The sequence below is a fragment of the Carlito syrichta genome, unplaced genomic scaffold, assembly GCF_000164805.1.
Source record: "Carlito syrichta isolate Samal-C Ts95f unplaced genomic scaffold, Tarsius_syrichta-2.0.1 Scaffold301917, whole genome shotgun sequence".
In the NCBI taxonomy this organism is placed as follows: domain Eukaryota; kingdom Metazoa; phylum Chordata; class Mammalia; order Primates; family Tarsiidae; genus Carlito; species Carlito syrichta.
This window is the reverse complement of record NW_007246013.1, coordinates 96,584-121,156: the sequence shown is the minus strand read 5'-3', so window position 1 is coordinate 121,156 and position 24,573 is coordinate 96,584. Positions and strand designations below refer to the sequence as shown.

General features: G+C 34.3%; 1 protein-coding gene across 1 annotated transcript in view; it reads right to left on the bottom strand.

The window, feature by feature from the left end:
- Positions 1-6,092: 6,092 nt before the first annotated feature.
- Positions 6,093-24,573, bottom strand: part of CDK13 (cyclin dependent kinase 13) — a 115,055-nt gene continuing 96,574 nt past the window's right edge. The window contains exons 10-15 of the mRNA XM_021711194.1: positions 18,530-18,646; positions 17,777-17,908; positions 13,648-13,695; positions 11,948-12,153; positions 8,224-8,673; positions 6,093-7,527 (exon numbers count right to left, since the gene is read on the bottom strand). Coding sequence (XP_021566869.1) covers positions 6,677-7,527; positions 8,224-8,673; positions 11,948-12,153; positions 13,648-13,695; positions 17,777-17,908; positions 18,530-18,646 — 1,804 coding nt within the window. The 3' untranslated portion in view covers positions 6,093-6,676. The remainder of the gene's footprint in view (positions 7,528-8,223; positions 8,674-11,947; positions 12,154-13,647; positions 13,696-17,776; positions 17,909-18,529; positions 18,647-24,573) is intronic.

Here is a 24,573-nt window from a genome sequence, read left to right as displayed (position 1 = left end):
GAGGAAATAGAGAAGTTATGAAAGAAATTACTTTCAACAGCCAATTTTATCTGGTTATAAATAAAAGAGCTCCAACTTCAATAAAGAGGTAATTCTTGGGATCTATAAACTATTTTAAATAAAACACTAGTTTTCCAGCATATTCTGCCAAGTTGTCATAACCTGTTAATCAAAACCAGACTGATCCCTAGTGAATAAACAGACACAAAATCCTGAATACATGATTAGGCAATATAACACCATTTTAAATGAGTGGTTTATTATTAGATTCTATTAGTATAACTGGTGTCTGTCATCAATAGCTCACAAGAGAAAATCCATATAAATATATTGGCATTTGAAAAAAATTAACATCTGATCCTAATAAACAGGGCTCATGAAAAAAAGACTACTTAAACATAATTCTCTATTTCTAATCTATAAATTATACACGAGTAAAACACTGAAAATTACATTCATAAAAAATCACAAACAAGAATGCCCATTATTATACTAATTCAACTGAAAACCATTAGAACTGCTCATAAAAGTTAAGTGATGTAGCCAATTAGAAAGAAAAAAAAAAACTCAGCTTTCCTATATAAGCAGTGACTAATTTAAAATAGTATAATACTTATGAAAAGTCTATATCCAAAAGCAACAACAATATTTGGAAACTTAAAAAAAATCAGAACTATAATAAAATTTTGGAACTTTTAATGGGGAACATGTAAGAAAAGCAATCATATTGTGCTCTCAATAGGAAGATCCCCAAGGTAAACTTAAACATTTAATATATGTCCAATTAAAATCTCAAAAGGATACTTGGGGAAAGTAATCAAAATAATTCTGTAAGTCATATGGAAAAATAAACAGGAAGGAGTAGAAAACTTTGAAAAGGGAAAAATTAATTTTAAGTTCTGTCCTACAACAAATTGTGCTACACATTGCTCTAGAAATTGAAAGTAAAGTGATTTTAAACACACACACACAGCGTCAGATACATAGTTCATAAAGATACAAGTGTAGTGCTTGTAAAAGAAGAGGATTACCAGGTTGAAAGATAACAGAAAGCCCTGGAATAAACCCAAGTAAGACATAGATGGTATTTTAAAACTAGGAACAGGATGAACTATTTAACTATTGCTGCTGGCAAAATTAGTATAGCTGATAGCTGTTCAGCAAAAGTGTAAAATTGGATAATTACCTCACAAGATCTATAAAATAAATTCTAGAATGGTTTAGAATTAAATGTAGAAATAGAAACCAAAAAACTAAAATAAAATGTATGTACTATTAAAATAATCATGGAGTAGAGATTTTCTAAACAGAAACCTTAAGGAAAAGATTAAGACTTGACCATACAAAATTTTTAAACTTTCCTATAACAAAACACACTATAGACAATATTTTTTTAATACAAAGGGCTACCTTCCTTATATAACAAGCTCTTCAAGGCAAGAGATAAAATCTATTAAACACATAAGTATCCAGCATAGCTAAATGAAAATGTAAACAGGAAGATAAAACTGGCAAACTTTTCCCTTAGAGCAACCTAAATCTAGCAAACGTCTTAAAACTGCATTCTTCATACCAGCAACTCTGAGGAAATTAATGTATATTGGCATGTATGTGTATATTTTATATGAATTTTTATCATATTGTTATTTGTAACAGAAAAGTTAAAAATTTTGTGTCCAGCAATAAGAAATTGTTAAATTATGGTTCTTCTATAAGGGAATAATCTACAACCATTAAAGAGAAGACAGAATTAACTGACTGACATAGAAAGATGTTCACAATATATTATTAAATGAAAAAATTCAAATTTTGAAGCTATGGGCAGTATAATCCCATTGCTTTCGGGGGGAAAAAAAAGATATGCACTCATATTCATCTAAGGCAAAATATTAATGGTGGTTATTTCTCGGTGTTCTCTATGTTCCTATTTCCAAAGATGAACAAATTAGAAAGAAAAATTATTCCAGGTTTTAACCTTAGACAAAAAAATCTGGCATAGTGGACATCTTTATCAGATTAGATTATTTCTATCAGTCTGTTCTGTACATAAGAGGAAAAAAAAAAAAGAAAAAACCAAGGATGAAAAAATGGCCTGGGATTCTCGTGGCAGTTTATTTACAGACTATCAAATACAGGTTTTTTGTTTTTGTTTTTTAAACAAATGGCTTATATTAAATACATTAGGTTTAACAGTTACAAGACTTTGCTAAAAGTTTTTGCAAAAGAATTTATCTTTACAACAAATTAACTGGGAAAAAAATTTAAAGAGTGATTATTCACTATAGAGCCACATTTGAATACAATTAGAACCAGAAAATGTTTTTAACGGGACATTTATTTGATAGGGTAAAGTAAGTTAAGACCCACAAATTTGTTAGTCTACATAACTCAAAAGTTAAGTTCTTTCTATTATGATCAAAATGTTGTTCTCCTTAGATTCAATGGATCCCACAATAGCTTATTATTAGTAGCTTTCATTTTTAAGAAAACTACAAACATGTAAGAAATTATCTGGAGAAGCCCTTGGTAAATGACAAATTATTGCTCTCCATATAAAACCACTTGTAATATAAAATTTTGAAAGAATCAAGCAAATTATGCTTACAAGCCTGCTGATGCCAGTCTTCCTCATACAAACAAAACATATTTTAATCAAAGACTCAGCCTTATTATCTGTTAGATATTTAACTATCTTTAAAAACAAATAGGATCTTCATTTTTACAAACTATCCATGTATGAAACAAACAGCCCCTACAGGTATCTAATTAGTTTTCAAAAATTTTGCTTTCCTATTTTTTCTGAATGAAAATCATTTTTTCTTAAGCAGACTTTTTAAAGCTACTTGTAATTAAGACATTAGTCCAATATTCTAATTTAACACTGGTCAGAGTATTAATAGACAATTCTCCTATTAAAAAGTTAAGCATTTACTGTAGAATTTAGGTACAGCTTGAGAAGCAAGCACTGGGACAACCCCCTCAGGTCCCCTCCCACTATGGAAAGTTCTGGCAATCCATCTTTCCAAGCCTCATTTTTCTCAGTTGTAAAGTGGGAAGAGTGATTAGATAATTTTCAGTTATTGGGACATCTTGTTCAGACTTTAAAAATATGAAAAGGATATTATATCCCAGGGAAAAAAGGATATTATATCCCTGGGAATTGGGATATATTATCCTATATTCAAAACTGTACTTCAGCTTTACTTAAAACTAAAACAAAAAGGCCCTAGGGTGAAAATCCATCAAAACTGGATTAAGCTCATAGCAAATACTGCAAACCCTTAACTCGCATGTTCCAGTCAGATTAATTTGGAAGCATTTACTCATTTGCTTTTCATTTTTCTCAAAAAAGTCTTGGTATTTCTTACAAGTAGGCCAATTGCAAACTGTCCAGACTCAATTTAAAATTTGTTTTCTTCACTTAATTTTCAGTTCAGTGAACATTTCCAGAACCTTATTTTTCAATTCAAATTTCAATTTAAAACATCATAAAGACACTCAAATGTTCATTTCTTACATTCACTTAAGTGCAATTTAGATACAGCTGAGGACAGAAAATATCACTAGCTTCTCTAGACATTTAAAAAATCTTGCTGCCAGCCCTCTAGAAATATGATTTAACATCTCTCACGTTTATTGATGTATCCTATCCCAAGGACTACAATAGTCCCTGGCACAATGAAGGCACTGAACATATATTTGTTGACAGAATGAAGCTCTGAATCACAACTCAAGTATTACCTTAATTCACATTCCATAAACAATTTTAATCAGTAAACCCCTTAAAACGAGTATTTTAAAATTTCACAGGTGGCTGCAACTCTCCAACAAATAACGGATTGAAGACTTGGGAAACATACTGAGTTGCATGCAGACAAATCTGCTGTGTCAGGAAATGCAAAAGGGAATTTCACATGGGAGAAGATAAGTATGTTCTTCTTTTGGTAGGTCGATCTTTTCTGTTTTCTTATTTGCAATCTGACTTACCTTCTTTCCAAAAAACATAAGCAATATTTTATGTTCCTTAGATTTTACTCATGAATACTCAGTGATTATTGCTGTTATAACCTGCAGAACTAGTGACTTCCCAACTCTCTTTTTAGTAATCCAAATTCACTGAATTAAAGTATTAAATGTCATGGAGGAAAGCATTAAGATTTTTACTATCATATTTCATCAATTATAAGACACATTCTTATGTTTCTGAATCTGGGATGTACCTTACAATTGATGACATCTTAGCATTGTGTTGTGGTTTAATTGGCAGCATTTCTTCTTCTAAGAGGTATACAAAAAGTCGGTATGTCTCACAAGCAATGCTGTCTTAGGATATTAGAAGCTATACTTCAAAATTTCAATTTCAAAGCAACAATTTCCCTGTCCTCCCAGTCACTCTCCCAACATAAATATGCAACTAAAATGTTTCATTAGAAAAACTATCCAAACACAGTTCAATTTCATATAAAATATTTAATTTTTAAAACACAGGCTATTCATGTCACATAAATATCTTCAACTGTAGGTTAGCTGCTTATGGTCAGCAGAATTATCAAGTGTGACTATTAAGAATAACTTAGATACTGTCACTTATAGGAAAGTCTAAAGCTCTAAGACTCACCATATTAAAATTCCAGATACTTGAATACTGTAGCTATTTTGCTAAATTTCAAAATATTTCTTCGCTTCCTGCAATGTAGCTTATTATAAGTTGTTAGTAATCAATATTCAAATAAGAGCAAATAACTTTTTCTTCCATTCATTTCTTTCTCCCCAACAAAAAAATTCCACCAAAGAATAAAATGGTCAACTGATGTCAACTTATTTTATAGCATTAAAATGGCAAATTATCCTCTTCAAAATATTCTCTTATTGTCACCCAACTATAATGCTTCCCACATAGTTTTGAAATGAAGGTTCACAAGACAAAAAGAGGGCACAGGGTTAATTGGCTTTAGAACTGGAGCGATGACCATTCTATAACAGTTGTTCCAATTTAAGATGCCAGTAAAAAGTTACCAGAACAGTTAAAACAAAATGGTTAATTGGCACAACTCTAACTTCCAGAGTCTATTTTCCCATTTAGTGATAATGGAAACACTGGCTTTTTACCTTTGGTTCCTTTCTAGAATTATTATAATTGTGTGTGTGTGTGTGTGTGTGTGTGTGTGTGTGTGTGAGAGAGAGAGAGAGAGAGAGAGAGAGAGAGAGAGAGAACGCACGCATTCAATGAGACTTGACACCATTACAGTTTAAATAAGGGTTACTCCATTCTTTGTTGCTCTTAACAAAAAAAAAGTTAAAATGAACTAAAGTTGCTCTAAGTCTGGCAGAAATCATAATAAACTTTACAGAAGGTGAGAGGAAGGAAGATAAGAGGTTCTCTCTCACTACCTTTTCTTTTTGCTTCAATAAATTCAATCTAGACAATGCTTTTTGTTAACAAGTACAGTGAATAGAGCTTTTTCTTTAAAAAGCAACTGCATAACTTAAAATATGGTTTGCTACCCCTCCCCTCATGAACTTTAATACCTTTATGAGAATTTAGTTATTAACCCTTGCTTCCATACTATTGCTGTCCAGTTATGCATGGCAAATGGAAACAGGGACAATGTCGTGGTTGCCTGAAACAAAATGGTATTCTAAAATTCTCAGTTATTACTTTCAACCATTTAAATGACAAAACTTTTTAGAACATCGCAGAAGTAACAAAAGGTACTGATTGCAGTTCTACTCCCTTTCTTTACTCTCACTCTCCCAACAACACAAGGCGGTAGTGGAAGACAACACAGCCCAAAGATAGGCAGAAAAGGAGAAAGCATGACAGGCAGAGGGAATGGACTTAATAGGAACTGAACAGGCAGCCCCTGAAAACTTACTTGAGAGGGTCCTGCCTTTTCAATACATTGATTCCCTTTAAAAGACAAATGGGGGTAACGGTTAACTACTTTTTCAGACCTTAAGCTTACCTGTTAAGGCACTTACTTTCCCTCCCCACCCCACCCATATTTTTCATATAAAACCCACTATTTCATTTGGATGTATTTTGCTATGCTATGATAATCTGCAAAACAAAACAAAAATAACGTTAACCATTTTTTTTTTATAAAACTTTGCATCAAGAGAAAGGTTGTGTTTTATTTTCTGAAATGAGCACAAAGTACACCTTTCACAATAACACTGAAAGCAGGTGCAAAGACTGACAGTGACCTTTGACTAAAGGTAGCTTTGTAAAAAGAAAAATACCAAATAAATCAGTGCCCTTTCTGATTGTTGTAAAACTGGAGTGGGGGGCAGGGAGGGGCTGTTTGTTACATAAAAGTTGGTCCAAACTTACAAAAAAAGCACAAATGTGCATAGTTCAGAAGATCTGCAAGAGGGTCATAAAAGGCTTATGTCCCTATTATTAGCATCCACTTAAAACTGCAAGAATACAAAATAAAACTGTTAACTAGAATTTGTGAAGATGTACAATTGATAGATCTAGTTTAGAACAGCATGAATTTAAGCAAAGGTTTTTTTTGTCTTTTTTTAAACTATTGTATGCAAGACCCTTCTCCACATAAAAATAAAGCTGTTGTTGAATTAATATTATTCAAGTCTCTTGGATTGCTGCCTTAAATTGCAGCTAGAAAAGTCTTTCCAGATAAAAATGATGTGCCTGAGGAAAAACAGATACTCAGTACGGTAACCCTCTGCCTCGACCTCTGCCAGCTGATGTGCTAATGTGTCCCCTGTATCCTTGTGAATATCCTGGCCCCTGTGCAGGAGAAGTCCAGGTTTGTCCATGCATGAGGCTAGGGCCACCCGGGTTTTCTTGTAAGTTACCACCATAATTATAATTGTGCATCTTTGCTGGCAAAGGATGAGTACTCTCTGGCCCTGTGGAAGGGTCACCGCTGTTTGCCAGGACTGCAATAGGACCATGGCTATATTCAAATCTATGGTCCTTGTCTCCACTAAACAACATGGGACCAGTATTGAGGTAAATGTCTCCATATCCGGCTACTGAACTGGGAAATGACTCAGAAAAGGCAGAAGGCTGAGGTGGACCAGCAGAATGAGATGAAGCAGTACTGTAGTTATCCAAAGACTGAACATCTGAGTTTCCAATGAAGCTACGTCTTTCCAAAGGTGGAGCAGAACTGCTTCCTAGACCATCACTGCTTACATAAGGAGCAGAAGAGAAGGAAGAGGATCCAAAATTGTCCTTGTAGTCTGAAGGGGGCACATAAGTGTCTCCTGCTTGATAATCAATACCACCTTCTCTTTTGGGATCATCCGGGGGCTGATGCTGAGCAAGCAGCTGTAACAGAGCCGCTTTCACTCCAGCATGAGGGTCAGTTAGCGAAGAACTAGTGGTGGGTACATGCTGGTTTTCTGTCCGATAATCCAGATCCTCCTCAGTGACTGGTGGTGGTTCAGGAGGTTCAGGAGGTCGTTGATCAGGAGGCAAAATTCGAGGCCGGTCTGGTTCTGGGGTTAGCTCCAATATTCTCATGTCTTGGTGCTGGATGAGGTCATCTTGCCCTAAGTGAAGCAAAGCAAAAAGCAAGTCAAAAGTTACCATGGAAAACTAAATATTCAAAATAGTCAATATTTCTTGTGGGTGGTCCTAAAGATGATCAGAAGTGTCATTGCTGGCAAAATACTAAATGAAAAACATTTACAAATACTAGCGTTTCCTGCTACTATTTAAATAAGTCTATGGTAACTGAAAGATTTTATTGTATTTGGATTTTATTTCTTTTTAAAAAAAAGTGTGTGTGTATGTATAGAGATGTGGTCTCACTATATGCATAGGCTGGTTTTGAACTGGGTGATCCTCCTGATTTGGCTTTCTAAGTAAATAGGATTACAGGTGTTAGTCACTGTACCCAGCCTGTATTTTTGCAGGTAGTTCATACACCTATTTATTGCTTGAGGAACAAAAGCTACTGTGTACATAAAGTTTTTGCCTGAAGCATCCTTTTGTATTTAGAGTGAAAGATAATTTCTTCACCATAGGCTTACCTTAGAAAAATGTCTAGCATTCATAGGGAGTTATATATCTCTCATAGATAATTTGATAAAGAATCACACCTGGGAGTAGACAGTCTATGAAACTGGCCTATCACCAGTAACCTGAGAATCTCCCAGCGATGTCACTGAACAATACACATTACAGATACTCAAAAACATCAAGAAGACAGTGTGGATGCAGGTGTTAGCAGTCTGCCCACTCACCCGACAGCGGTGTGCTAGGTTCTGGAGGTGGTCTGAGCTGTAATGATGCTTCATGTCCCGATCCATTTTCCCTCTCTTCTAGCAGCACATCTTTCTGCTTTGACTGCTGAGCCTTTATTAACTGAGTCAACAGAACTGCAAATGCGCTCTGCACAGCGGCCTGGGCAGCATCAGTCTCCACTTTAGGCTGGATGGTCTGAGAAGGCTGAATTCCTCCCAACGGTTTCGAAGACTCCTGTTGTGGTGTTGATGGATCTGTCTGTTTTTCACCTGTTGCCAAAATTCCAGTAGGAAGGTTTATTTTATTTAGCTGCTGTTGAGTCTCAGAGATTACCTTAATGTCCAACACTTGGACAAAATCAGTCACATTAACACTTGTTTTAGATTGTAGTAGGTTTAGCAGAATTGCCAATTCACTGTGGTTAAACTGCTGTCCAGGGCCTGTTTTTACTAAAGACAAAATCTGTATTAATTAAAACTGCCACAATTCAGAGTTTCTCCCACCCCCCAAAATGGCTCTGTATTACTATATTAAAAGGCACATTTGAGGGAGAGTGTTTTAAAAAATACTGTAAAAAAAAGAACCTCAGTCTAGTTCAGTATCATGTACATTTAAGATGCACCTACACATAAAACAAACAAAAAGAACTGTGGTCAATTTTGAATAAGTTACCTTTAAAGGTCAAATAAGTCAAAAGGAAAATCAAGACTAGCACTACAAACTCATGCTACAGATTTAACCAGGAAGTAGTACCTTGTGAATGAGAAATGAGTAATGATAATTATGATAGCTAACAAAGTATAGGCACTTTCTAGACATTTTATAACCTTTATTCCTTATAACCAACTTATAAAGTAGGCTGCATTATTAGTCTCCTTTTACTGAGAAGAAACTGACACCCAAAGAAACTAAATAACTTGCCCTATTATCACAGAATTTTTTTTTTTTTAGTTGGGAACTCACTCTGTCACTGTGGCATGATCATAGCTCACTGCAGCCTTGACCTCCTGGGTTCAAGCGATCCTCCTGCCTCGGCCTCCCAAGTAGCCAGAACTATAGGCATGTGTCACCACAGCTGGCTAATTTTTTCATTTTTATTTTTTGTAGAGATGGGGTCTCACTATGTTGCCCAGGCAGGTCTTGAACACCTGGCCTCAAGCAATCCTACCCCTTTTGCTTCCCAAAGTACTAGGATTATAGGCATGAGCCACTGAGCTCAGCCAACATCACAGATTTTAAGTGGCAAAAGTGAGATGTGAACTGAGACACTCTGATTCTAGAATATGAGCTCTTTACTGCCACACTGTTCTGCTTCTCTAAAATAAAGTTGACTGTCCAAGAACCTAACCCTATCTTTGCACTAACTGGAAACTAAGATGTTTTGCAGACTCTGATAAAATGTCTGTGTTTTTTATTCCAATTTTTTTTAAGTTAAGTCACCTTCTGTAAGTTAAGAATGCCTACAGAAACATGATTACAAGCATATATGACAGTATTAACTTGTCATCAGTAAAGCAGATTTGGATGTTTTACTTTTTCCAACTTTCAGTTTAGACTGGGTATAATTTACATAAGTCCTTGCCCAAACTTATTAAAGGAATCATAATAACACTATATATGGTAAGCATAAGAAGACTGATAAGCAATTGCTATAACCACAGAAGAGGAACTCTAAGAAGATGAAAAATTGATGATTCACGCTATCTTTCATATTCTCTTTATATATTTTAAGATACTTATACAAATTCTCATGACTCATGAGCATTAAAAAGGAACCGGGCTTGTTTGCTAGATCCCAAGAGCCATTTTTCCTCGTTTGCCTTTTCATTTTCCTGTTAGCTAGTCTCTCCATGTGTACTCAAAGATGTACTCTTTTAAAGAAGAGGCATTTTCTTATTTCAAGATACTTACCAATGATGGAAGATTCATCTCCATTTCAAAAACCAGAATTCTCACTTAATAGTGACACTATTTAAAAATAATTAAAAGGAAAACAAAAAAATACAACAAAACTTTCCACCATAAATAGGGTTGTAAAATAAATTAGAGCAAAGTAACAACAAAATGAGCTCAGAAAGGGAGGGCAATTCACCTTTTACCAGCTAAAACAGAGTGAAATAACTAACCTCTATTTTATTTTGCTAGCAAAGTAAGGACATCAGTTCCATGACGAGGAGCAGAAATAAAGACCTGAGAGTCTTGGTAAACATGACAACTATTACCTGGGACAACTGACCACCATCTAAACTTTCTATTACTGCCATCTCAAGTCTTTTTTTTAAAGCAGTACAGAAGATGATACAGAAAACATATAAATACAAATTAAGAAAACTTACTGTTGCTTCTTTTGCCTTTCTCCAAATTTTACATAATTTTAACATAAACAGAAATAATATTGAACTTGATGCAGATAGTCCTCATTGTGTAAAACAGATGTGTTCTCCAAAGCTATGTGTGTATCAAATATTTTCACATATAAAGGAAATTCACTATTTTAAGAAGGAATATTTTTGAGCAGCAAATAACAGCTGCCTCTAGTTTTTAAAGAATGAATATTTTAAATATGTAGTCTAACCAAAGTCAAGAATAAGCTTGTAGACCACACTGGCAAGCATTATTGGTAATCTTTCTCAAGATTTCTGAGCTAATCTATTCTATATTTATACTTGATCACCAAAAGCTCAATCTGATTCACAGATCTGTCTTAATCAACTAACTGACAAGTCAACATTTACTCATGTCTTAATGATTGCTTGCCTATTTTCTCACGTTTAATAAACCACCACCTATACAAAACACTTCTTAAAAATAACAGGCTCTGTCTTCATTAAAAAAAAAAAAAAAACTTAAAATAAAGCTGAATGTTTCTGGATTATTGGGACAAAATGAGGGAGTGGATTTACAACCCTTCTGACAACATTGAAGAGGCTGACTTCTCTCTCAGGAAGCTTACTCTTTTTTTTTTTTAGTTGAAGTCTCACTCTGTTGCCCAGGCTGGAGTGCAGTGGCACACTCATGGCGACCCAGAATCAACCTGCTAGGCTTAGGCAATCCTTCTGCCTCAGTCTTCCAAGTAGCTGGAACCACAGGTGTGCGCTACCACACCTGGCTAATTTTTTATTTATTGTGGAGATGAGGGCTCACTAAGTTGCCCAGGCTGGTCTCGAACCCGTGGGCTCAGGCAATCCACTCGCCTCAGCCTCCCAAAGTGCTGGGATTACAGGCTGAGCTACTAAACCTGGCCAAGAAGCTTAGTCTTATGACAGATTGAATCAGAGGAGGAAATTTAAGTTTCCCCAAAACAACTAGATATAAAGTATCCTTCTTTATCATATTTTAGTTCATTTTTGACACAAATATCAGATTTCAATCTTTGAGATTCTCTAATATAACAGGGGAAATATATAACATTAAAAGTGATCTAAGGATATAAACTGCATGAAAGAACTTGCATTATGTTTTTTGGCTGTCTTCCTATATCTTTTTTCCTACTCCTTAAGCATCTGTAGACCCCCTGAATGTTGAGTCTCTGATTCCTGCACTAGGAACAAAAGGAAATAGAGTAATGAAACTTCTGTACTGGCATACAAAAAAAGTCTAGTTCAATGAATAAAGCTTAAATTTACATCTTTTAGCCACAAGATGCTTTAACACTAGAGCAATATGATCAATATTAACCACAAAGCAATATGAAGAAAACCAATCCATGGAAGCATTACTGACCAGGTGCTACATTTGAGTTGCCCTGAGATTTCAGTTGTGAAGATGGCAGCACACCCTGGGGTGTGTTAGTTCTGCTGTCATCTAAGCCCAGAGACAAGTCCTTTCTGGGGGCTTTAATAGTTGAGACATCATCAGTCATGCCCATCTGCTTCTGTCTCCTTCGCTTTTTACTCCATAATTCATGACAATCTTGCCATAATGGAAGGCTGAAAAAAATATATATAAGCATTAAACTGTGAATGGCATTTCTTAAGAAAAAAGAAAGAGCTAGAATTATTGTGTAGTGCCAAAGTCACCCCCCTTGCCCCAAACCACTGAAGACTTCATATACCATGGTGGTCTTTGTAAAACTCCCCCAGTAAAACCATCCTTGGTGACCCACCTCCTTCAGGGTTTCACCTTTACAGATTAACTATTTTTTTTTGCCTTCTGAATAATCAATAAATTATCATTTATCAAAATTATAAATGAAGAATATATATCCATAAAAATAGTCTACTGTTAGCCTTGGTGCAACTTTTTAAAGCCAATTCTTATCATAGTACATAAGACACTGAAAAAGAAGGCAGAAAAACATGCCGTTTGCAGAAACTAGACACAGGATTAAAAAAAAATTAGTAAAAGACTAGAACATAATGTTTGTGAAAATCCTTATAGTAAAAGCTTTTTACTTTTTGGTAACTTATTTGCTTCTGCATCCAGATGCTTTAGAATTAAACTGATGCCATAGATGAGCTTTAAAAATAGGTGATCCAGTCACAGAGAGACTCATCACTCATCAACTATGAGTTCTGAATACCTAGCAACTATCAAAATTACCCACAGTTCTTAAATAATTCTTCGATAATTTCATAAAACTGAAAACACTACAGAATAACTTTTGCTTAAAGATATAAATATTTGATTTATAAATGTTTTCTTCTTGCCCTAATAAAAAATTCAATGGAAAGTTACTACTGAATCTATTTTAAATATGAGAAACTTGAGGCTTGGAAAGGTTAATAAACTTGCCCAGAATGTCTATAAATTCCCTTAAGCAACCCCACCTGGTAATATATACCTGCAGTTCTCAACCTGAATGTTTACCTCTAGGGGTACATGAAGACTCTCCAAGGGGGTACACCTGGAATTTTTAAAGGAATTTCCATATCCATATGTCCTGTTTCCTAAGACTGAGCTTTGAGAATGGCCTATACGTTCAAGCAAGTTCTTCTTTCACACCTCCTCTTTCACAATTGCTTTTATGTTATAAAATAAAGGCAGATGCAACAATATGGTTGAATCTTAGCAATATAATATTAGTTAAAAAGGTCATTCCCAAAAGATTACAAACAGCACGACACCTTTTTATAAAATTAAAAACAACTAAAAATTCAAAATATGACCTTTTATGAGAACATACAGATGGCGACAAAAAGTAGATACAAAAGAAAACAGGGATGACGGTTACCTCGGGTGGAAGAAGGCAAAGGGATAGGTTGGTGGAGGAGGGGTTATGATATGATTAAAGTAGGTTATTTTCAAGGTTTTAGCTTTTTTTGGTAGGTTCATGGCTGCTTATTAACATTATTTAAAATAACTAATTAAAGTAACTAAAATAAATAAAAGAGAGCCATGCATGGACCAATGATGAGTGACACAAGAATTATGATTAAACCAAGTCTATGCACCTGAGGTCCAAAAACAAAACAAAGGCATACCTCTCAGCCATCTTACTATGGTGCATTGCCTCAGCGTGTAAAAACCTCCTGGAGTAACAAACAAAGGGACAATTTGAAATATTGATATTGGGAAGCTTTAAGGCATCATAAACCCGTCAAAGACTTTTCTTTCTGTGTGTGTATATATGACAAGGGCCTTAGCCTCTGTTGGGATACTCTGAATTCAGATATGCTATAGTACTGCAGAGTAAGGTAAATGGAGTGGCTCTACCTCATCCATCCTGATGGTCAGGGAATGCAGTGCTCTTGTGGGAGAGTCAAGGAGAGCAAAAGCAAGTCCACTAAAGGGCTTTTGTTCCCTCCCACAGTTTAAAGTTAAGAAATTCTTGATTGGATGATCTCAACACTCATCTCTAGGAAAGATAATATTACCAATAACTAGCTAAAACAGTACAGATTAGTGATGTGGATTCTTTTAGATGTACCGGGAATGTTTTCCTTATGACCAAACTTTAGGCGCTTTCTTGAAGGTTCAAATACCAGCTCAGTCACTTACTGTGTCTCATTAGGTAGGTTACTTGACCTCTGTGTCTCAGTTTCCTTGTCTTTAACAATGGGATTAACAATACTGTCTACTTCATGGGGTAGAGGTAATATATGTTAACATTTGTAAGTTCTGGGACAGTGCCTCTCCTATAGTAGGCTAGTACTACATTCATGTTTAATATCACTGATTATCATTCAGTAAAGTAAGTTTATAACTATTTTCATCAAATCATATCATGAAATATTTACTCCAACAATAGTTGATCATGTTTTTCTTATAAACTGTTTAATGCTTCATTTGATGTTAAAAAAATAAAAGTATAGGCTAGCTACCAGCCTAATTCACTTTCTAGCTATATATACTTTGTTTCCACAAAATACATTTTAAAAGTTTGATAGGACATCTAATACAATTAATAAAGTTATTTCTGATTTTTTAAAAATACCCCACTCATATTTGATTGTTCCTAAAAAGCTAATCAAGAGTTTGATACATACACCACATTTCTTCATAGTTCTTACCTCATAAGTTATTTATAATTTTACTCAGCATGTTACAAAATAATAAGAGATGCTATGTTGCTTAAAAACTTTAAATTTAGATACGGGATCAATAATCATGATAACACTGGCCTGACAGCTTTAGTAATATATCTGACAATTCTGCATTCCACAGTTTATTACAACAGATGGTTCACAAAATGTTATTCAAATGTATATTAACATATTTATTTTTTAACGGAAAAATGCAGTCAGGTGTGTTCTGATAAAATTAATTGAAATATGTACTACCAACATTTGTGATGACAATTTAATAAAAGAGCTTTATAGTCACAGGAAATGTTTTAAATTTAAATTTCCATTTATTTTCATAATTTGTTTTAAATTAAGTACAATTCAGTAATCAGTAAAATACTTTTAAGCATAAGTTATGTTACATTAGAATAAAAATCTGTGGGAATAATAGAGGTTCAGGATGGAAAAAGGAATAATGTCCAACTGCTGAACATTTTCTAAGTGACTATTGGTAAATATCAAAATGCTATATTTACATTCCACTGGATATATTTACAAGATGTAACTGCTCTAACTTAAGACACCCATATTTACAAATCATTGAAAACTACACTTTTTGAAACTACTTAAATATTTGATTTTAAAATGTGTAGATGTCAACTGAAAACATGCTTCATACAGTTTTGCCCCAATTCTTTCATATGGACCCTAACTAAAGCAAGAGATCAAAGTTAGCATTACCAACAATGGACAAAATAACTCTTGATGTGCCCATCACTATCTAGGTAGTATTCTTGCCTCCATCCCCCCAAATGCTAATCTAATTATAATCACAAGAAAGCAATCAAATTCATACTATGGGCTGGGCTCGGTGGCTCAGCCTATAATCCCAGCACCTTGGGAGGCCGAGGCAAGTGGATTGCCTGAGCCCGCAAGTGCGAGACCAGCCCAGGCAACTTGGCAAGACCTCGTCTCTACAATAAATCAAAAGCTAGCCAGGCACAGTAGTACGTGCCTGTAGTTCCAGCTACTTGGAAGGCTGAGGCGGAAGGATCGCCAGAGCCCAGCAGGTTGACATTGGGGTGGCCGTTGAGCGTGTGTGCCCACTGCACTCCAGCCTGAGCGATGGAGTGAGACTCCAGCTAAAAAAATAAAATAGTGATAATAATTCATATTGTGAAAAGTTTTACTAAACAGCTAGCTTGAATCTTCAAGGAGCGATTAGACTGAAGAGACACGATAAAGAATGCTGAGCTTTATGTAAATTCTTTATCTAAAAAAAAAGTCTATAAAAGAAATTATTGGACCAATTTGGGAAATCTGAATATGAACTGTTCATTAGATATTCCAATGTTAAATTTCTTATGCTTTATAATGGTACTGCAGGCATGTAGAATAAAATCCTAGTTCTTACAGATATGTGATTAAATATTTATAGTGTCACCTCCACAACATAATATTCAACTAGTTCAGGGAGAAAAGTATAGAGGTGATAAAGTAAATTGTCCAAATAGTAATTGTTTAACTAGGTAAAGGTTATATATATAAATGTGCATTGTATTATTTTTTCTATTTTTTTGTAAAGTTGAAAATTTTCCAGATCAGAAGTTTAAAAAAGTTATTTGAAGGGTACTAGAGCCAGAGTTTCAAGACTAATATATACTGATAAGCAAAAAACCAAACAATGAAGCAAAATTAATTCAAGAGTTAATGAGTCAGGTCCCTCATAATGTCAGATGATAGATCCTTCTTGCCTTTCAAATCATCCCATAAAAGTCAAACATGAACAGCTGCAGGAAAACTTAATGAAGTGAATGTAACAGTTTCATATAAATATAATAGGCCAAATCTAACTGATAAGTGGAAGAGCCAGGATTTGAACTCCAGAGCCCATGTTTGATCATTTAAAATATGCTAATTTTATTACATGAAAACATTTTATTATTATTACAGGAGTAGATTTGCTTTTAATGATGCTCCTTATCATCTTAATTTTTTTTTTTTTGAGTTAGGGTCTCACTCTATTGTCCAGTTGGAGTGTAGTAGCATGATCATGGATCACTGCAGCCTCAAACCTCTTGGGCTCAGGCAACTCTTCCCAAGTATCTGGGACTATCGGCACATGCAACCAACTCTAGCTAATTTTTTTTTGTAGAGACAAAGTCTCACCATGTTGTCTACGCTGGTCTCCAACTCTTGGGTTCAAGCAATCCTTCTGCCTTTGCCTCCCAAAATGCTGAGATTATAGGCGTGAGCCACCACACCCAGCCCATTTTAAAAATTACTAAGAAAATACCTACAAGGTTTCTAGATCCTATTAAGAAGAAGAAGAAAATGAACTGTTTTTTTGTCCCCCCTCCAATCTCCCCCAGATCAAGCCTTGAGAAATTACAGGAGCCACGAGAAAGTCAAGGTTCAAGAAACCAGCTAACTCTATACAATGCCCTCCCCATCAGACAACAATTCACTCCATACAGGCTTCTAATACTAATATTCTTTCATTCAATAAGGATTTTCTATCATGTAGTATGCTATGAGTATTTTAAGAATTTCCCTTTCTTATTGGACTAACCTGAATTTGAGAGATGGCTGCATACTTTACAAGATTTGTATTCTTGGGCAAGTTACTTAACCTCTCTAAGCCTTCTTCCTCCTCTGTAAAATGGTGTTAATAATAGTATACCTACCTTATAAGATTATAAAGATCAGTGTAACACATGAGAAATGGTTAGCATATAGCACTTAAAATCTCAGCTATAGCAGTACTAGTACTAGTATAAGTATTTGGTAGAAGTAGTATTAGAATAATAGCGGCAGCAGTAACATTTTCTTAGTTGAAATATATGATTAAATCTTGAGATTAACCCTAAAATTTGCTAGAAGGGTGCTTTTGTTGGTTCTATGGGTAGCAAAACATTAAGCAAGCACCTGCATTCTCAAGGTGTGCAAATTATTTATACTACTGCTGTTTTATATCTTTGTTTTGATTTATTCTATTTCTGTTGACTTAACTAGGTATGAAATGTCTTCTAATTATTATATCTAGATATTGTTAAAACTGTCCAGATTCTGTGTATGTGGAAGCTAATATAATGAAGTCACTTACTCTGGTGGAGGCATTTTTGAGGGCTCCACATCCCGTAGGAACTCACACTGAAGAGCCTGTTCAGCAGTGCAGCGCTTACTAGGATCCAAGGCGAGCATGTAATCAAATAAGTCCAGCGCAGCTGCAGGAATACTAGCATGAAAGGATAAAAAAAGTCATGTATGGTTTTTAGACACAAGCTTAGTCTTTCTTTAGGAGCATAAAATAAATTATTTTTAATTAAATTTAAAAACTAAAATTAAACCAAGAAAATTTAAAACTAAAATTTTAAATACTAACCACTTTATAATATGTATACAATACTTTATTCCAACAAATCCCAATTTTTCCTTTGAAGAAATTATTATTTTTACATGATTTTGTAACTATTTGGCAAGCAACAGTGTATTTTATTATTCCATAGGCAATCTGTTGTTATATCATAAATTAAGAACTGAACAGAATAGCTTCCTAAAAGCAAAATAAAAACTTGAGCTCAAGTATTAATAACATGAAAGCTGTTCCAATAAAATTTAGATAGTATTATCAAAGTTCTTTCATGTAAGCACCAAACCAAGCACACAATCCCAAATCACAGATTCCATGATAGAAAATAATTTGCATATAGTAAAGGGAAACTCAAAATTAAATGACCTAGAAGAATAGTGATAGGTCTACCTCAGGTCACTAAAGAATAGAGGAGAATTTATAATTCATAAGAAATAACTTTTAAAAATTCAATGCAATATGGATATTTAAGCATCCACTTCTTACAAAACAAATTCTTCTCTTAACTTTCGACGATATTGCTTCTTTGGTTTCATGGTGTTGAAATATGGTAGTTTGATTACATCAGGCCACACTGCAGGACACGGACTCCCACATATACGGCTAAGCAACACACAAAAAGAAGTACATCACTATAAACTACATAGAAGGAATAATACATACAACTCTTATACAAAACACCAACTCATTTTTAAGTACATAAAAGTTGAAGTCTTGATGTATAAGACGTTTCATTAAATATCTTAGTCATCCCAATTTATTTGTTTTAAGAAATCAATTTACTTTCAGTGGATGCTTCTAACAATTCAAGCATTCCAATTCCTAGAGACGACCTTTATAATTGCAAAATAAAGTCTTAAAACAAGGTGACAAAAGGGTACCTGCATAATGAACATTTGTATACCTAACTCTGAATCATACTCCACATGTTTTAAAAAAAAAAAACAGAAACAAAAAAACAGGTAACATTCAAAATATGTGGCCTATGCCTTAAAACCAACATAAAAATATATGTCAATAGATTGAGGAACTAGAGTTTGATATATATCTCTCTTTTTTTGGGTATCTGTCACTATGTTTTCCCATGAATATAACATAGTCTACAATAATAGCAGAAAACAGATTTCCTATTCCACTTTAGGAAGGTAACTGTAGTGTAAAGACTGCTGCTAAATGCAATCACCAGGAGGACCCTAAATATAACATCCTTGAAATATTAAAGTTCTTCAACTTAAGTAGTGCCACTGATATGTCAAGGCATTAAGAAATTTTAAATGCTTTACTCTTTGTTATCTATATCTTGAATCTGTCATTATTTTGGTATTAATTAGTAAATCCTTGTTATGCTAATTTGTAGAAGAAATGCTATAAAGAAATAGGCAACTCTAGCTGGTAAACATTTAAAAACTGAGTAATATGTAGATGAAAAATTGGTTAAATATGCTTGAATATACCAAATCTCAACAATAAATATATATCATCTATAAAATTATCAGCTGACTAAAAGTAAAAAAATTCTATACAAACATAAATATAAGTACATGTACAAATGTATATAAGTAAGTGATAGCTAAAGTTGCCTGACATTCTTTAGCTGAGCTTCAGAATGTTACATCAGAAACAGGTACATTTATGAGACAACCTTTCATGATTTTTAAACCTTATGTCACTTATATGTACTTTTTTGGTCTCTATAATATAGTTTAGCATTTTTGTAAACCCAAGCTTTTAAGATATTAAGATCTTATTCTTTGTACACTCCCAGTTTCTTTTGCCTTAAGACCCAATTTTCACAACCTCCTCAAACTTACTCCCTTAAGAAAGAAGGCCCAAACTCCTGTGGCATGGGATCTCTATGATCTGGTCCCAATCTGCCTTCCTAGTTTCATCTCCCAATACATTTCTCCCCACAGACTATTCCTTCATGTCTATGTTCACAATCCTTCTCTCTAAATTCTATCTAGCTGGATTCTTTTCACTTCTCAGGATTGAGATAAAAAGAAATCTAATCAACAAGGTCCTCTCTATCCCCAGATGCTATTCTTTGTATGCTACTTGTTCTTTATTTGACACTTGTTTTATCCTGCTGTGTATTTTAGTTGGTTACATGACTGTTTCTTTTACTAAGGTAATTACTGTTTCTTGTTTTTATATACTTCTCCAAGTAATCACATAAATATAAATAACCAATCCCAGGCAGACTGATGTACATTACAGTACTGTATATTGGAATACAGGAAGTCAAAGATTATTTCAATTTGTAGAAATACAAGAAAAGTTACTCAAATTAGGGAGAGGGGGGTGAAGAATTTTGCTTATAATTCCAACGATAAGTAAACCATAGGCATTTGTGAAAGAGAATAAAAAAAAATCTGTTACTAGTCAAGAAATGAACATAGGCAAAGGTATGGAAGCAGCAAAGTACGAACATGTGGGAGGAAGACTAAGTAAGTTGTTGTAAATGAAATTTAGAACTCAGGGAATTATAGCTGTAAGTGTAGATTGGGGCCTCTTTTAAGAGGCACTCTGCCTAGCTGTAATGAAGACAGACTTGGAAACAAACTTTAGATTTAAATCCTGTCTATGTGATATTGGTCAAATTGCATATTAATCTGCTCTTCTTTTGTAAAATGGAATTAATTTTACTTTGAAGTTATGAAATGAAAGGAATTAGCATCTGGCCCATTAATAGTCTTAAAATAAATACCAGTTTTATTATCCTTAGCTAAAGTGTTTCAATTATTTTATTATATGCAATGTTGGAAGATACCCAAGTACTGAAGTTATCTAACTGAAGACGGCATACAGGAGGGAACAGACATACTGAGACAGGGAAAGTTACTAGAAACTAGGGAGGCAGACATGACAGCAATCCATAACAACTGCATATTACCAAAATCTGTGCCTCTTGGCCAGCCACAGCTACCCTAATACCACTACTTTTGAAATGCATCATATGCTAAATATACTTAATCCTCAAATATCTAAGGTCTATTTTTGGAATCTATTGCAACCTGATCAATCTCTTCTGGTGTCAATACCATACGGTGCTTTATAATCTTTGAAAGGCTGATATGGCAAATCTTACTCTATTCATTCCTCCTCTATACTTACTCGTCTCAGAATAGTTACACATGAATCGTAATCATGTGTGCAAAACACTCCAAAAGTAAGTGAATCTTGCTGGGATTAAACCACCACTCTGAATTTAAAGATTAATTTAGAAATGACTGCTATCTTTACAATGCTTAATACTGCTATCCTAGGACTATTCTATTTCCCTCCATTTCATATAAATGTTTCAATTAATTGTGTTATTTCCTTTTATGGGTTTTACTTTTTGTTTTTTTGAATATTTTTAACCCACTACATTTTCTAAGCAATTAATTAGGAAAGCTTTGTTATAGGAAAGGTTTGAAAATTGAAATACAAAACTTTGGGGTAGCCATCTGAGCTCTTGTGGTTCTCAACATTTTTAGCAGTTGCTTTCCAGGTTTAGAATCTTATCATTCACAATTAGAATTCATCTTTTTTTTTTTTTTACAAATGTATCATTATCGTTATGATATGTAACATTATGTGGCAAGTCCCAAACAATGTTAAAATGATAATGACAGTACAAAATATTGGGTAACATTGTTTTGTTTCTGGTTTTTATTTTTAATTTTCTGAGTCAGTATCTCACTCTGTCACCTAGGCTGAAGTACAGTGACATGATTATAGTCACCACAGGCTTGACATGCTGGGCTCGGGTGATCCTTCTACCTCAGCCTTCCAAGTCTCTGGAACTACAGGCCCATGGTATGCCACCACGCCTGCCTAATTTTTTTTAAATTTTATTTATTGTAGAGAGGAGGTCTTGTTAAGTTGCCCAGGCTGGTCTCAAACCCCTGGGCTCAGGCAATCCTGTCACCTCCATCTCCCAAAGATGGAATTACAGGCATGAGTCAGTGTGCTTGGCTCTGGTTTCTGATTTTAATGGGAGTACTTTCATTGTTTAACCTTGGCAAGGGTGATGACTTTTGTTTGAGAAATATATAACATAAATATATTCACATAGATACACACAAATTCACACACACTTCCTGTTAAGGAAGCATTTGTTTATTCTTTTCTACTGTTTTAACTTTTGTGGATTTTAAGTTTTAGAAAGATGCTTTAGTTTTATCGATTTTACATTTTGGAAGCTCTATGATAATCATCATCTGCATTTTCTCCCCTGGGCTACTAATGTCATAAATTATAGTAAGAGATTTCCTAATACATATTCATTCTTATATTCAAAGAAGGAATATCATCTGTGCCTAATGAAAGTACTATTATTTCAGTGCAACGCTATATTTCCTACTTGTTAATTTATATGTTTTATATTAGCATCCACATGTGAGATTGGCATACAGCAGCAGTTCTCAAAAGTGGAGTCCAAAGACTCTTGAGTGTCCCCTAGATCCTTCAAGGGTCAGAATTACTAAGACATTATTTGTGTTTTTCAATGTGTTGACTTGCACATTGCAAAGTCAGTGGTGGGTAAAACTACCAGCACGTTGGCACAAAACTGTAGTAATACTCTTCAATATCATGCAGTTTAGCTTAAGAATGTACTTGTTGAAGCAGTGAAAACTATTTTTTATGACATGCATCATTATTCACCTTTATTATTAATATAAATATTCATGTTTATATTCACAATGTTAATACTGATATAATAGTATTTATATTTAACATTATATATGTAACATAATATTTAATACCATATTGGAATGATTATTCACAAATGAATTCTGCTGTATAAAAATTATTAATGTCATTAAATCCTGACATTTGATTACATATCTTTTTAATATTTTCTGTGATGAAATGGGAAATACTCCAACAAAACAGGACAGTTATCTTCAGGAAGTGCTTGTGTAATTTTTTTTCAGCTGTAAGCTAAAGTAGCTGCTTTCTTCACGGACCACTATTTTTACCTCCAAGAATAACTAACAAACTACAATTATTCAAACTTGGGTATCTGCCAGCCATTTTCTCAAATATGAACAAAGTCAGCTGACTTCAAGGAAAACAACTAACAGTATTTACTGGCAATTTGAAATTTCTAGAGAAAATAAGAATACTGGAAAACATATCCACCACATGAGTCTGACAGCTTCACAATAGTTAAAGGCTTTTGTGATGAGATAGTGGTGACAACCATTATATAATAAAATGTTACATTTGGAAAATCTGTTCAGTTAAGTGAACCAGTATTTTTCAGATGACCAATGCGTAATGTCAAAAATCATCACATAAAAGATCCACTCAAAGTGCAAGCCAGAACAATGGATTTCAATATAGCACAGTACAAAGTAGTCCTTCATACGATTTCAGATTACACATTACAGCTAATCTATAGAAAAACTACCACCTATCTAATTTCTGTGCAGTTTCTAAAAAGAGTATGTACAATTATCTAAAAGACTACTGAAAAATAGCATGCCAGATATAGGATCCAAATGACACTTCCTCTAAACCAGATTTAAAGATCTGTAAAAATGTAAAACAAATGCCACTCATGTCAACAACTTTCATTTATTTTAGAAAATATAGATTTTTAAAATTAAAAATTAGTGTATTGTTTTATAATAAATTAACTTCAAATATGGTAAATATCAATACAACCAACATAAACAAAAGCTATTGGGATCTCCAGTAATTTGAGTGTAAAGAAGCTCTAAGACCAAAAACATTAAGAAACACAATTCTGAATTTTTTATACTATTGATTTATAAAGGTATGCTTGCTTTGTTTTTTTAAAATATGCGAACTTTCCTTCTTTTTCTATATTCTGGAACTGAAGTCTCTTCCTTTAAACATTTAGCATGCGTGACCATCTAGGCCTGAGGCCTAGATGTATATTGGGTGGGGCAGCGAAAAGGGGGGAGGTTGGACAAAGAAAAGCAGGATTCTTTTCATTATAATCTACATTCAATTTCTTCCCTGATTATAAGCCTTTTTTATTTCATAAGCATGTACACTGTGTGATATGAAGGCTCTTGAGCTGGCTGCTAGGAGTTCTGGAATTAAAAGTGTAACCTTCCATACAGAGATAACTTTTGCCTTCATTCATCCCATTCTGTGCCCAACTGTATTTTCCATTCTCTTCCTTTATTACTTTTGAACCCATACTACTTCTATTACAAACTCTTGTAATATGCCTAAAATACTTTCCAGAGCAAAGTAAATTATAAATAAAATAACTCGATCACTGTAGTATAAAGCTCTTTAAGACAGATTCTGGGCCAGGCATGGTGGCTCATGCCTTTAATCCCAGAACTTTGGGAGGCCAAGGTGGGTGGATTGCTTGAGGCCGGAAGTTCAAGACTAGCCTGGGCAACATAGTAAGACCCTGTCTCTACAGAAAATGTAAAAATTAGTTGGGTGAGAGGATCACTTGAGCCCAAGAGTTGGAGGCTGCATTCCAGCCTGAGTGACAAAGCAAGACCCTGTTAGAGGAAGGGAGGAGGGAAAGAAAAGAGGAGGGGAGGGGAAGG